The following is a 14,018-nucleotide window of genomic DNA, read 5'->3' on the forward strand; positions in this document are numbered from 1 at the left end:
TGGAAGTTCCACTTAGCCCTCATCCCTCCCACCCCAAGCTGCTGCAGCATTTTAATAAAGTTCTGGATGAAAACATAATCCAAACTGGACATTTATGTGAGAGAATAAAATCATGTTGTGATCTTGATTTGTTTAACCCATGTGCTATCTTAGAGGACCCCACCCTTACATTGACGTGTTCTCCCTACCATGACAAAGGTGGATAAAGGTGAAGAGGATTTCATGTAATCCATGGACACCAGTAAAGATCACAAATCATTGAAGAAAAAAGGTTCGGCGCACTGTCTAGTGGGTCTAGATGACCCAACTCCCAATGTTAAAGTGCCTATGATAGCACAAGGGTTACGGATGCAGATTATTTCCACTTAATGAAGCTGTTCTTCTGAATCCAAAATCACAAGAGTACTATAACATAGTTCTACTGCTGATGATGCTCTTCTGTAGAATGTGCTTCATCAATACTCAGAGCTCACATATGCTCAAATTTGGTGGAAGTGAGCAGTGCTGTAACATCAAACATGAAAGAGCATCAAAGCTTCTCCAGCTGTTGTACACTGGACCACCATCACTTTTTTCTTTTATCTTTATTTATCCGATATTTATCTTTTTGTTTGCTTTCAGTCCAAGATTCTCATCTGCTGCTGTGTTTTGTTCAGCACATGCTGACTGGAACGCTGAGGCTCAGAGCATCAGGCACTTTTGAAATTCTGCAAGAGAACCAACAAACAGAAGAAACCCACACTGTGGGAAAGACTTCACACTTCTAACTGATGTTCACAGCCACTTTATTCTCCACAGTAAAGATTGGGAGACAGAACACTTAAAACACCATTTTTTCTAATCTCTACTAAAAAACATGAATCAAATGTACACAAAACATAAACACCAGTACACGTCTTTATCCATTACTTATTTAACACATTTTTGGGAAAAGTCTTTCTTCAGAAATTACTTAGTTGCTCATATGAGTCAAATTTTTATTTGGATTTTTTTTTCAAGATTACTTTAGTAAAAATAAAAACAAAAAAGTAGAAAATTTATAAATCTATGAGAGAGCGGCAGCCTGAGCCCCCCCTGCGCCACACACTTTTTGGAGCTGATGCATGCGCTTTTTTGTTTTTTCTGTCATAGAAGATGATTCATTATTTAATTACCTCATTTGCTTTTTTCTCACCAACTGTCAGATTTAGTAGTATCTATTGGCAAGAGTCTGGCGATACGATACATATCCCGATACACGTCTAACGACACGATACTTCTTCCACTTTCGGCTTCTCCCATCAGGGGTCGCCACAGCGAACAAGTCGCATGGTAAATTTGGCAATGTTTTATGCCGGATGCCCTTCCTGACGCAACCTTCTCAAACCGGGCTTGGAACCGGCGTAGAGAAGGGAACAGGGAGCAGCCCGGAGTTGAACCCGGGTTTCACGGACGGAAGGCGCCGCAAACCAGCACGATCTAAACTGGCTCCCAGTCTAACGACACGATACGTATCGCGATATTGTGCTGGAAGGCATTTTCACTTTTTTTAAAGAGTATAACTTACAAAAAAACATTTACCTGAATGTTAATAAGCCTTTCATTGTAATAAAATTGTGACATTTATTTTATTTAATGATCACAACATTAAACATCGCAACTGTATCTCATATACAAGTTGCAAGTTGCATATACCCAAGCAAATTCTTAGTGCTTTATTTTGGTTAATTAAGAAATATTTGTTCTTAAAGGGAAGAGTCAACATTGTTCAACTTCCACAACATATTATTTTTTAGTATAAGAAAAAAATAGAACCAATCACCAAAATTCGATTGAGAAAATAAAGTGTTTGTTTCTGCCTCCTGTTTTCAACTTCTAAAAATGTTTGGACTGAGATGGGATACTGTGATCTAAAGAAATTGCCAAGAAGCCTCATCAAACATGAGCAGTCGGCCACACACATCCAAAGTCAAATCACGGCAAAAATGTTTGGGATGTCCAAATTAAACTTGGCTTTGGACGAACAGCACAGACTCAACATTAGAATCCATAATGCTAGATAAAGGATAAGAGAGATTTGAAAACATCTTTACAATGCCACCTGCTTCCTTGCCAAACATTAGACAGCATTTCATGCAAACTCTGTTATTCATTGCATCTATGTTGAATTATTGCACACATTTGCTTAAAAAGGCGACTGGCTAGCTAGACATTTAGAGATATCCACTATTTTCTGGCTAATCAAAAAGAATACAGAATGATTCACCAGTAACTGAATCAGTCAATGATGTCATAAGGACTGAAATTAAAAAGGAGATTGGTGCTGTAGAATTAGATGAGACCACAGATGTCACAAACAACGCACAGATTTTAGACGCATTACAGCACATCTGAAGAAGGTTTTGAGATAAAAGAAGTGTTTCAGGGCTTTGGGGACGTGAATGAAGACAGACACTCTCCTGCCATTACTTTATACATCCTGGGAGTGTTTAAGTGCTTATATACTCACAGGCATGAATTTCCCTAATTCTTATAAGGAATAATGTTTTCCAAAGTAACTATTTGTGGTCTAAAGGTCCATTTTTTTTATACCCAGCCCTAATATTGGTGAGTTCACTTTCTTGGTTTTGGTAGACCGCACGAAATTCAGTAAAAAGTCGCAAGATTTTAATGATGGAAAACGTCACTCAAAACATGCTAAATTCTTTGACTTTGGCAAAGACTCTTGGCAAATTTCACTGGACTTTACAGCTCACAAACAGTGAGGGATGAATGTAAATCTTCTGGAAAGCTTCTCAGCTTTTTGGCCCAGAAGGCAGCAAAGTTGCTCCAGCTCGTGCTGACATTTAGAAAAGGACTGATCAAGCAAAACTTTCTTCACTGGCAGAGATTTGCATCGAGTAAGAGAGACTATTTAAACTACAGAAAGAAAAGGAACACTTCTACAAACAAGTCATTAATCTTGGTGCTTTTTTTGGTTCAATGCTAAAGACAGAAATTTTTTTAACACACTTGAACTGTTCCCAATCAAATGGTAAATAAGCTGCTCTGTAGGATTCATATGTTTGGAGATCTGACTGATGACATCAGTGCCTCACCAGCCATAAACCTTAAGGCTGGACCAAAGAAGTTTTGAACAATACTTTTTTTTTCCGAATAACCTATTTTCTGAGACAGAACTTTGGGTTATTTCACCTGTAAAATTGTAAAATTCCACTTTATTTTTGTATAAAAGAAAAAAATGTCTCTAAATATTTCCATTCCTATGTAAACCCTCAGTCTTTTAGATGCATCAGTTGTCTGCTTTGAGTTTCCCTCAGTTTTTTAGGTTTAGAGAAATCACTCAATACTTTTACATTTTTTGAAAAGTGAAAGACTTGTCTCCTGTGTGAGTTCTCATGTGTCTTTTGAGACTAGACATTTGACTAAAACTTGTATCACATACTTTACAGGAAAAAGGCTTTTCTCCTGTGTGAGTTCTTATGTGCGCTGTGAGATGAGTTTTATGTCTAAAACTTTTAGGACACTCTTTACAAGAAAATGGCTTTTCTCCTGTATGAGTACTGATGTGTCTTTTGAGATGAGATTTTTCACAAAAACGTCTGTTACATTCGTTACAAGTAAAAGGCTTCTCACCTGTGTGAGTTCTCTTGTGTCTTTTGAGATCAGATAATCGACTATAACTTTTATCACATTCTTTACAAGAAAAAGGCTTTTCTCCTGTATGAGATCTCATGTGTGCTTTGAGATTATATATTTCACTAAAGCTTGAATCACATACTTTGCAAGAAAAAGGCTTCTCTCCTGTATGGGTTCTCATGTGTCTTTTGAGGCCAAAAGTTTGACTAAACCTTTTATCACATTCTTTACACGAAAAAGGCTTTTCTCCTGTGTGAGTTCTCATGTGTGTTTTGAGATGAGATAAAAGGCTAAAACTTGTATGACATTCCTTACAAGAAAAGGGCTTTTCTCCTGTATGCGTTCTCATGTGAATTCTGAACTGAGACCACCAAATAAAACTTTTACCACATTCTTTACAGACATATGGTCTTTCATCAGACTCAGTTCTCCTGTAGACATACCGGCTTTTACCAGACTTTATATAGGAAAGTCTCTTTTTGTTCCGGATTTGGTTGTGTTGCTTAATCAAAGTTGCCATACTGGATATTTTACTCAAATCCGAGTCACACTGACTTTCTGCCATGTGAGAGCTTACCACATTTTGGTAATGACTTCTGTCATTTCTTTTCCACTGAACTCTGTTCTGTGGGCTGGTCTCTCCACCTGTAGTTGATGTTGATCCTTCTTCAAGCTGGCTTTCTATTTCATCCAGACCATAAGTTACATCAAAGCTCTGCAAATAGTTTAGGTCTGCTATATTGTGCTCATTGTCCTCATAAGTAGGAGTCTCCATCAAGGTATCAGTCTCCTGCTTCCATTCAAGTTGATCTTCATCCTGACTGATGTACAGCCCTTCTTGCTCCTCTTTAATCTGTGGAAGCTCTAGTTCCTCCCATTCCTCTTCAATATGTGGAGGTTCTTGTTCGTCCTGTTCCTCTTTTACCTGTGAAGCTTCTGGCTCTTCCTGTCCCACTCTTGAGTTCCTCTGCTGGTTGCAGAGATCTACCTTTTCATTCATGTAATGCTGGGGGAGGACTGCAGGGACACAAACACAGGAAGGAGGCATTTTATACTTTTAAAAGACTTTGTGTATTGTCAAACACCAATAAAAATCTAGATTACCTCATTAAAAAGCCCTACCATTTAACATATGTATCAAAAGAATGTAACTCTTTAGCTTTCATTGAAAGTTAGACCGTAAAAGGTGATGTTGGTCTGTTGGTGAAACATAAAATTAACCCTTTTTACCCGGTGCTTTAGCTTCAGTATTTACATTCTTTTACGCAATTAATGGAAGCAGCAGATTCTGAAAAGAAGAAAAGCAGCCTTGTGCTGATATGAAACACAGAACAACAGTAAAGTGCTTACGCAATATATGTACATTAGCTTATTCTGTCCCGGAGCAAAGCCACAGAGAAAAGCTGCAGCATGAGTAGCAGATTTATGGAGATCTTGTGAACGGTCCGATTAATACTATGTAAAGAGAAGAAAAGAGTAGCTGCAGTTACAGGGTTAAAGAAGCTCTTCAGTTTTGATTTAAAAAAAAAGGTATTTGAAATTTAACAACACTTTTAATGCAGACTCACACCAACACACCAAACACATTCAATACAAAGAGAGGGGTGGCCATTGATCTTCTATTCCCTACCGCATCCCTTGTGAGGGGGGAGCCAGCCGCTCAGCAGATAATGCCCCTTGATCATTAGCTTCCTGGGTCTGGCTGGATAAATGCATGAAGGTGGATCCCTGAAATCTCTGGCTATGGCATGCGCCATGGAACACATCACATCAGAGCTTGGGAGAAGGGGTTGTCTGTGTCCCTATGGTTCTTGTCCTCTGCTTCGTGTTCTGGGCCTCCTTATCTTTTCCACCATCAAGGAAACCTTGTTGGTCCATGCTTATAACTCTTTCAAATGGGTATGACAATATATATTTTTAGTCATTAAGTTCTGCATATGGTGCGTGATTGGAACTATAATAAACACATTAAACACTCTACTCCTTGCTGATAATTTATTTTTTCTGCTAGTTTTGTGTCCTTCAGACTTCAAGGGCTTCTAGGGGAAACCTTTTATTACTGTACTCCTTCACTCCCTGCACGCTCTCTCCCTCTTGCGCTGCACGCCTCCCTCTTCTTACACACGTAGAGCTGTGACGGTGTGGGATTTTTTATCACTGCAGGGGGCGCGGTGTCGCGGTTAAGCGCAGCGACCCCCTCCCCCCAACACAAAATTCCCCGGCTGCTGCATCGCAAATGAATACAATTACAACGCAGTATTCTTTAAAATAAAAAGATAACAGTAACAACTACCTACTATCTAGCTGATGAACTAACTATATAGTATAGTTGTGGAATGACTATGCGTATGCGTGTCAGCGCGCTGCGTGTGTAGGAGGAAGGAGCGCACACAAGTGTGTTGTGGGTGCGTGTTGATTCTTCTGCAGTGGACCGCTCTCGAGCTGCACGCGAGCATTCACCTGTGCTCTCTGGTACAACAGACATGTTCTCAGAATATTATATATTCTTCTTCCTCTTTTGGCTTCTCCCATCAGGGGTCGCCACAGCGAACAAGTCGCATGGTAAACTTGGCAATGTTTTACGCCGGATGCCCTTCCTGACGCAACCTTCTCAAACCGGGCTTGGGACCGGCACAGAGGTAGAGAAGGGAACAGGGAGCGGCCCGGAGTCGATCCCTGGTTTCATGGTTGGAAGGCGCCTCAAACCAGCACGAGCTAAACATTACCCAGTAATAAACAAGACTGCAGACACTTTGTCACCATGAAGAACACAGGGCAGGAGGCTCCGCCTTTATTTATACAGACACGTAACTTTGCGCTGTACAAAATAGTTTCCAAACAAAACATGTAGTGATATTCATCGAAATTTAACAGTGCGCGTTCATGTTTGGTGTTACAGAGTGAAGGAGAACAGTAATAACACCCCCCCCCCCACCACCACCAATACAAAATCCTCCGGCGGGCGGCCGTGTTGCGCACTCGAGAACGTAAGCAGCTTGTAATGGAAATGAATACAATGGAAATGAATAATTAGAACGCAGTAAATGATGTGTATGCGCTTCTGAAACCGCGTGTGTGAGTAAGTAGAGGGAGCGCTATGGCATTTCATCTCTGCCATAAAGTGAAAGGGCGTACAGACAACTGAGCAGGCGTATTCAGGAACTGCGTGAGCGAACCATACAACCGCGCAGGCGCAATTCTAACCGAGCGACCCAGCATTTTACAACTGCAAGCCTGCAATCCTAACTGAGCGGTGATCCTCCGCGGTCAATTCTCCTTTGCGCCCTCACCAGGATTTGCGCTCAGTGTTAAGGGGGCGTTTTTGTCACTTAGTGGGCGGTGTTCAGGGGAGTGTTTGTCACTTGGGGGAGGTAATCTTTCTGGTTGATCTGATTTAAGTACATTTAATCTATCACCAGCATCTGCGAGAGCAGAGGCAATGACAAACGGGATAGCTGTTTAAATGTACTAGGGGCTTCGTCCCTGCAGCGAGGTGGATTTCAGTTTTAATTGATAGAATTAGAGCCACACTTTGATATTCCCTCTCGGAAATACTGAAAAAATGATCCCTGCACTGTACGCCCAGACCAGAGCTATGGCTGAGATGGAAACGGCAGAAAGAGCTCACGTGTGACGGCTGGACCTCCATTTAATTATTAACAAAGACTGGGAAATGAAGTAGTATGTCCTACAAACCTTAGCAATGCACGAATCCCAATTCACTTCTATTCCATTTTATTTATATAGCCCAAAATCACAACAATAGTCGTCTCACTGAAATCATGAAGGAAATGAAGTCATTTAATTCATTACGTATATAACTAAACATAGCTAAACAGACTAAGCTAAACTACCGGTAGGCATCCCAGCCCTCAGACCCCCCTTCTCCTCAAAGCAGCTGTAGACGAGCGGCATCTTGACGCTAAAAAGCCTGTGGTTCTCCAGAAAAACATTAACATATTAACATACATCACATGCAGCTTTTCCCCAAACGTTTTGTTTACAAAGATGTTTACTTTTAGATGCACTTTAAGTTCATGTATTTTATCCCTGGTAATTTATTTTGAAAGCAGTTTATGTCTTAAATAACTTAAAGGAAAGATTCTAGCTCCTTGATTTTTTTTCTGGGAGAATTTTATTTTAGTTTTACACCACATTTGCAATAAATGGTGTCATTTATTTTTAACAAAGACACTATAATTTGTTAACAGGATTAAAATCTGATTCACAGCTATTTTTTTGAAATAATGCAACAGCTATGGCTTTGTTTTTGAAAAGTTGATACCAATGTGCCTGGCAGCTACTTGACTTATTACTTTTAATCCTGTTTACAGCAATTTTGTACTAAATAATGGCACTGCTGTTCATGTTCACCATTTTTTACACCAAATGAAAATTTTCATTGTTTGTCAAAGACAGAGTATTACCGATTTCAGAAATGTTACACTAAAGTCTGTTATTCATTACACCAAATAGGACACAAGTTGTTCGTTACCATTGTGTTTAAAAACTAAAAAATAAGTGGGGAAATATTTTCCAAAAAACAGTTTTTCAAGTTCTTCTTTCTTAAAGTTTGATATATCGTGAGTTGTTAGAGACGATATATATCGATTATCACATTATCGCCATATCGTGATAGTATCGTTATCGTGAGCAATGTATCGCAAATCGCATCGTATCGCTTCCTAGCCCTATTTCACACACATATACTTAAGCATTTGGACCAAGTCACTCAAACTGTTTGTGCAAAGGTGAGATAGCACCTGTGCTTGAATGGGTCTTTATTAGGGGTGTAACGATACACGTAGTGTAACCGAACCGTTTCGGTACTGTAGTTTCGGTTCGGTTCACTGCTGTACCGTTTCGGTACGTGTTTCCTTTTTTTCCCCCGCATATGCATTGTTACGACCCTGCTGCTTTGTCACTCGTAGCGGGGAAACAAGAGCCGAGCTGCTAATTAACTAGCTGCATTACCTGTTCTTGTCCTATTTTCCATCAAGGAAAAAGACAGTTGGATAAGTCGAACGCTGTGTGTCGACATTGTTACACAAAGATAGCGTATGCGACACTAACACATCTAATCTGTTAACAAACTTAAAATGACATCACCCGACTGTATCAATCGGGTTTACAAGAAAAACAATTAAGTTAAAGTTAAAATGTTGTTGTTTTTTCAGGCTAGTGTTAATTATACAAAGTTTTTGGTTCCTGGCAGCCAATAGTATTTTTTTTTTTTTTAAGCGGATCACCTACATAGGTAAATTTTATGTATTATGTAAAACCAATAAATGTAAATATTGTTTTCTGTGTTGTTAGTTTTCTGTACGGAAAAAATACCTCAAATAGATAGAGTCCGGGAGCAACACAGACACAATAAATAACAAAAAACTAATAGTTCATAAAATAGCAGTTCATACCAGGCAAATTTGTTAAATAGCCGTTTACATAAACCTTCTTCCGGGTCCTTGCGAACAAGAAAAAAAATAATAAATATGAACAAACAGGCCCTTAATAATATTCACAACAGTAATAAAAGTAATAAAAGCACAATAAAAGCTGATATTGCTATTAGAGGACACCTGCAGCTCCATGAACAGCTCTAGCACAGATTTCGCCATGCTAAGCTTTTGCCATTTTCTGTTAGGACCAACAAAGGACCGATTCCCCCCTGAAAAAGCTGACTGAAAATTAATTATGGTATGTGAAAATGAAAATGCAATCCTATCTCTGCAATTTCACTTTTATTATGTCGCAGAATAAGCACTGTTACAGAAGGAAATGAAAATGCATTTTGGAGGATTGATTTTTAATTTTATTTTTGAGTCATTTGACACGGAGCCCCGAGCCCGTGTCCTGACATTAAGATATTAAAATATATCTTGTTCCCACAGATTAATATCTTGTTCCCACAGATTATTATCTCGTTCGCACGAAATACTATTCCGTTCCCACAAGATACTAATGCGTTCCCTCGAAATACTATTCCGTTCCCTCGAAATGATTAACTCGTGCGAACGCAATAATCAATCCGTTCGAACGCAATAATTAATCCGTTCGAACGCAATAATTATTCACGTCATAAATCATTCACGCGGATATGCTCTCTGTACGCCGGCAAAAGCCGCTTTCAGCGGTATCTTCCGTGTCTCTGTGACCCACATTCATTCAAGAAAGGAACATAAAAACCAAAAGTGATCACTTTATTACTGTCTGAATGAATATAAGAAAAATAGCAAAAGATTTATGATAACTAGGCCTCTTTGTCATACGATAGCTCCTGATAGGCTACTATTAGCTCCGCCGCAGAGCTCTCTGATGTATGCCGGCATTTGGGCAACTGGCTGGTCGGTTGACAGACAGCTGATATTGTAGTTTAGGGTCCAATAGGAATAATAATATTCAGGACTTGTCTTTTATTAACTTTAGCAGTCAGTCGCTTTACATTCGAAAACTATTAGGCTACATGCTAACTAAGTAGCCGATCATTTATCCTGTTATTAATTTACGTCATAGATTTACAGCAGATACCTTCACATTTCTGTCTGTGTGTGTCAGTTTTAAATCTCCCACATACCGCTCACGTAACAAAGCACCCCCCCTTCCCCTCAAACACAAAGCTGTAAGTCCACGCTCCGCCAGTCCACTTGACTAGTTAAGTGCGGGAGCGGACCATTTCTTTTCTATTTTGTTGGTTACTTTTTTGTTAAAGTCACTTCCCTCAGTTTATACTGGATAATCGCGGATGAGTCATTAGTTGGGAAATAAAATAAATGAAGTAATAAAGTAAAACAACGAATAGCAATTATATAAGACCGAAATATGATGGTTGACAGCAAACATCGTCAACGGCCAATTTAAGGGACATCGCCCAACCCTAATATATATACATATATATATATATATATGGAAAAAACTGAGAAAAGTGGTGGTTCTTAATGTGAAATTTAGACAGATGCATCTTGAATGAAACACGTTAAAATGAATAAACAACGCAAGGAACACGTAAACCGTGCTTCATTGTATGACTTCACTTCGACATTCAGAGCACTGGACAGAAATCACATTGTGTCAGCACCGGTTGCGGACCCTCGCAATGCTTTGTTTTAATAAAACAGTTGGATTCCCCTGGTCTGCACCAGTTCTAAGTCAAGGCCGTGTCACACTGCAGCAACACATAATCTCCGCATTGTCCATTAGGGAAATATTGGTCTTCTGCGATACGTGCGTGATATGAGTAACTCATAAGTATTTCTTGTGTTAGTCATTCATCAATGTACTTTATGTACAGTAAGTACAGGAATGGCAGCTGGTGGGGGGTAATGATCACCCACCATTCTCGCCATTCTCATACCCTCAGTGTCTTATGTGCATGTGTTTTCATGTGTATTGTGCATTTGTGTTCAAATTGGGTTATTTTTAACCAGCTGCTCTGCCATCAACCTTGACCTATGTGTATTTCTCAATGTGACATCAACATGTGATGCACTCTGGTTCTTGGTTGTCTTTCTGTGCATCTCCAGGAGGATGACACTGAATCCTACAAAACATGTGATGTCAGTATTTGGGTTATGGATCATAGAAACTCACATGTAAAATTCATCAATATTCATGATAAGCCAGTCACTCACAGCACCCATCCCTCCCCTTTCTTCACAGTTTCTGCAGCCAGAGCTTTTCTTCATTCTGACACACACGCACATCTATCAGTTATCAAGAGATAGAGATTCCATCTCTCTGTTCTTTGCCTGACTCAAGCTCACATTGAACTCTTCCGTCCTCCTTAGGTTTTCTTCAGATAGCGTTTAGGTTTGGATTGTATAGAGGAGCAACAAAGAGGCCAAAGAATGATGCTGTCAGAATTCCCTCCCTACTCCCCAACAACTAAAAAGAACTATATAGTGCGGGACTATCTAGTTGCCTGGATTTTTTAAATAACTCAGACACCATGCTTACTACTTAAAAATAACATTTCTAAAAATATCATTATTTGCTCCTTAACTAATCATAAGGCTATTTATTAGTATATCAGTCAATCTGTCCTCTTATTAAATTCCAAAGGTTGGGCAGCAGTTTATCTGTTCCTTATTGTAGTTTGATTACTAAATGATTACTAAAGGTTTTCACAAAATTTTTTAAACACTTAATTGTGGTCTATATTCCCCAATGTAGCCAATCTAGTGAGCTTCAATGCACACTGGTTTATCGCAAAGACTGCTAGGAGATTTCTAGGGCATGCTGTTTTGGACTTGTAGATTCAGAGAGCACTGCACTGCAGAATAATTCACTTTTATAGGCTAGAGTCGGTGCTCTACAAGTTACATATGCAAAGTTGGACACAGAAGATATCTTTTGCTGATTGCAGATACATTCACAGGCTGGCCCGAAGCATACCCATGCGCGAAGGAGGGCACACCCTCCGTTATCAAAGCCAATTGGAAAGGACGAGATGCCGGCTCACTGCTGTCATAATTGCACAAACAGAGCTGGAAAAATAATGATATGACTTTTCACAAGTAAATAAGTACTGTCAGCTAATAAATGAGAACTTTTAGTATATATTTTAGGGAAATTTGAGTAAGTTTACTGTCAGAATGGAGAAGGCTTACTCTGATCTTGTAGTGATGGTGGCAAAGTCTACACAAACCAAGCCTATTCAAAGTCAATGTCTAAGTCAATCCAGAGTGGTGCGTTGTGACCGGCTTGGCTTGCAAGCCCTGGCCGCCACATGCTTTACAGTCCCCCAACCGGACCTTGTCACGCCAGGGTTGTGGACTGAAGTGCTCACTACGCCCTCCTCTCTCCCAACTGTGCAAAGAACAGGCCCCACCTCTTCTCCCGGCCTGAATGTCCACCGAGACACGCTGCTCCCAGCGCACGCCGACCACATTGTCCCGCCATGGGTGGGGACCGGCCCATGTATGACAGGCCCAAGGGGTCTTTGGCAATCTCAGCTACCCACCTGACCCGTCTTAAAACACAAACCACAGAATCTAAAAACATGTGTAAGTCTTAGTATGTGTGTAGACTTTACTATAGTCACAACCATGCATCAGGTATACATTGTTTTTCCTATTTAAGAAAAGGTTGAAATGTCATTCAACTGTTGCACTTTGTAAAAAAAAAAAAAAACTTATACCTTGGCTTGTGTCTTATTTTTGTGATAGTTAAAGTTGTTGTAAATTTTTTCTTTTTTTTTTTCTTAATCGGACTAGAATTGAGCATGCCGTGGCCGCTAAGATGTGTTACTGTACTGCCCTTTCCAATAAGGCGTCCTTTTTTACGTACATTGGACAATGGAAAGAGGAAGGCGTAGCGTCTCTGGCCTATTTAACTCATTGTGCAGGTCGTCTGTTTACCGCTCCAAGATGGCAGACCGTAATATTCCAATATAAGCAGTCATCTGTCCACTTTCACCTGAATTAGAATGTTCTGGAAGATGAAAGCTTTATCTTCTCTGTTGTTGAAGTGAACATACCTATCGCGTCCAGCTGAAGCTGTGGTTTCCAGATGACATCCAGCAGTCTGCGCTGACGACAGAGCTCCTGCTCGTACTGGACGATGGTTCCTTCACAGTGTCTGAAGATTTCTTCAGCTGCAGCAGCTAGTCGCTCGTTGATAAACTCTCTCAGAGACTGAAGTGAAGACATCGTTACTGCAGCTGCTCCGATCATCATCAGCTCAAACTCACACAAACATCGCCGTCCTCTTCACAGCAGCTCCGACCACCATGTCACCATCTCATGATCTGCTAGTCGCACAATCACACAGGCACGTTGTCTTTACATTTAACTCGTATTCACTCATTGACGACACTTTGGAAAATGCTGAGAGTTCGGACACGAACCACGTACCGTTGTTTCTGTCTAAAAACACCTAAAACTCAAAACAAAACACCACCGTCCTCTGAACACAAGCTAACGCTGCTAGCGCCTCGCCTGGATTACTTCCGGGTCAGGACAATAACATAGATACAAAACTTTAAAATCACAAATTAGGTGTAGCTTAATGTGCTTTTAAACTGATTTACAAATGTATAACTCCTTCAGTCATAAAAAAATAAATAAATTGAAAAGTCTGAAAAACAAAAACTTTGCACACAAAAATGACATATGACGGCAAGACTAACCTTTAGATACAATGCTGGTGTTCGGCATTCATCTGGAAAAATAAAACTCAGTACATCAAAGATAAAGTGCTTTTGAGCACAATATAGACGCAGGATTTCACCACCTTAAATTACACCTTTAATTTTAAGATCAACTGGATCAAGAAATTCCTTACAAACCCAGATTCCTTATGGAATTTCATTCCAAACTATTTCTTTTCTTAACTCGGTGGCCTCCCTTTTCTTCTCCAATCTAATTATAACATTAAAAAGTTGCCCTTTAAATTTGAAATTT

General features: G+C 39.8%; 1 protein-coding gene across 2 annotated transcripts; it reads right to left on the reverse strand.

Moving 5' to 3' along the window:
• Positions 1–1,588: 1,588 nt before the first annotated feature.
• Positions 1,589–13,556, reverse strand: LOC105355574 (uncharacterized). Of its 2 annotated transcripts, none has more exons than XM_078933780.1 (3): positions 13,470–13,556; positions 13,094–13,363; positions 1,589–4,635 (listed from the first exon to the last, which is right to left on the reverse strand). In XM_078933780.1, exons 2-3 carry the CDS (start codon positions 13,290–13,292, stop codon positions 3,332–3,334), a joined length of 1,503 nt encoding a protein of 500 aa, XP_078789906.1. In that variant the 5' UTR covers positions 13,293–13,363; positions 13,470–13,556; the 3' UTR covers positions 1,589–3,331. The 2 variants fall into 2 exon arrangements, with proteins under 2 accessions (XP_078789906.1, XP_078789917.1); XM_078933791.1 differs by lacking the exon at positions 13,470–13,556 and adding an exon at positions 4,969–5,073 and having other exon boundaries at positions 13,094–13,234.
• Between the last annotated feature and the right edge of the window lie 462 nt (positions 13,557–14,018).

The sequence above is a fragment of the Oryzias latipes genome, chromosome 2, assembly GCF_053564925.1.
Source record: "Oryzias latipes strain Hd-rR chromosome 2, Olatipes_Hd-rR_3.1".
Taxonomy (NCBI): Eukaryota; Metazoa; Chordata; class Actinopteri; order Beloniformes; family Adrianichthyidae; genus Oryzias; species Oryzias latipes.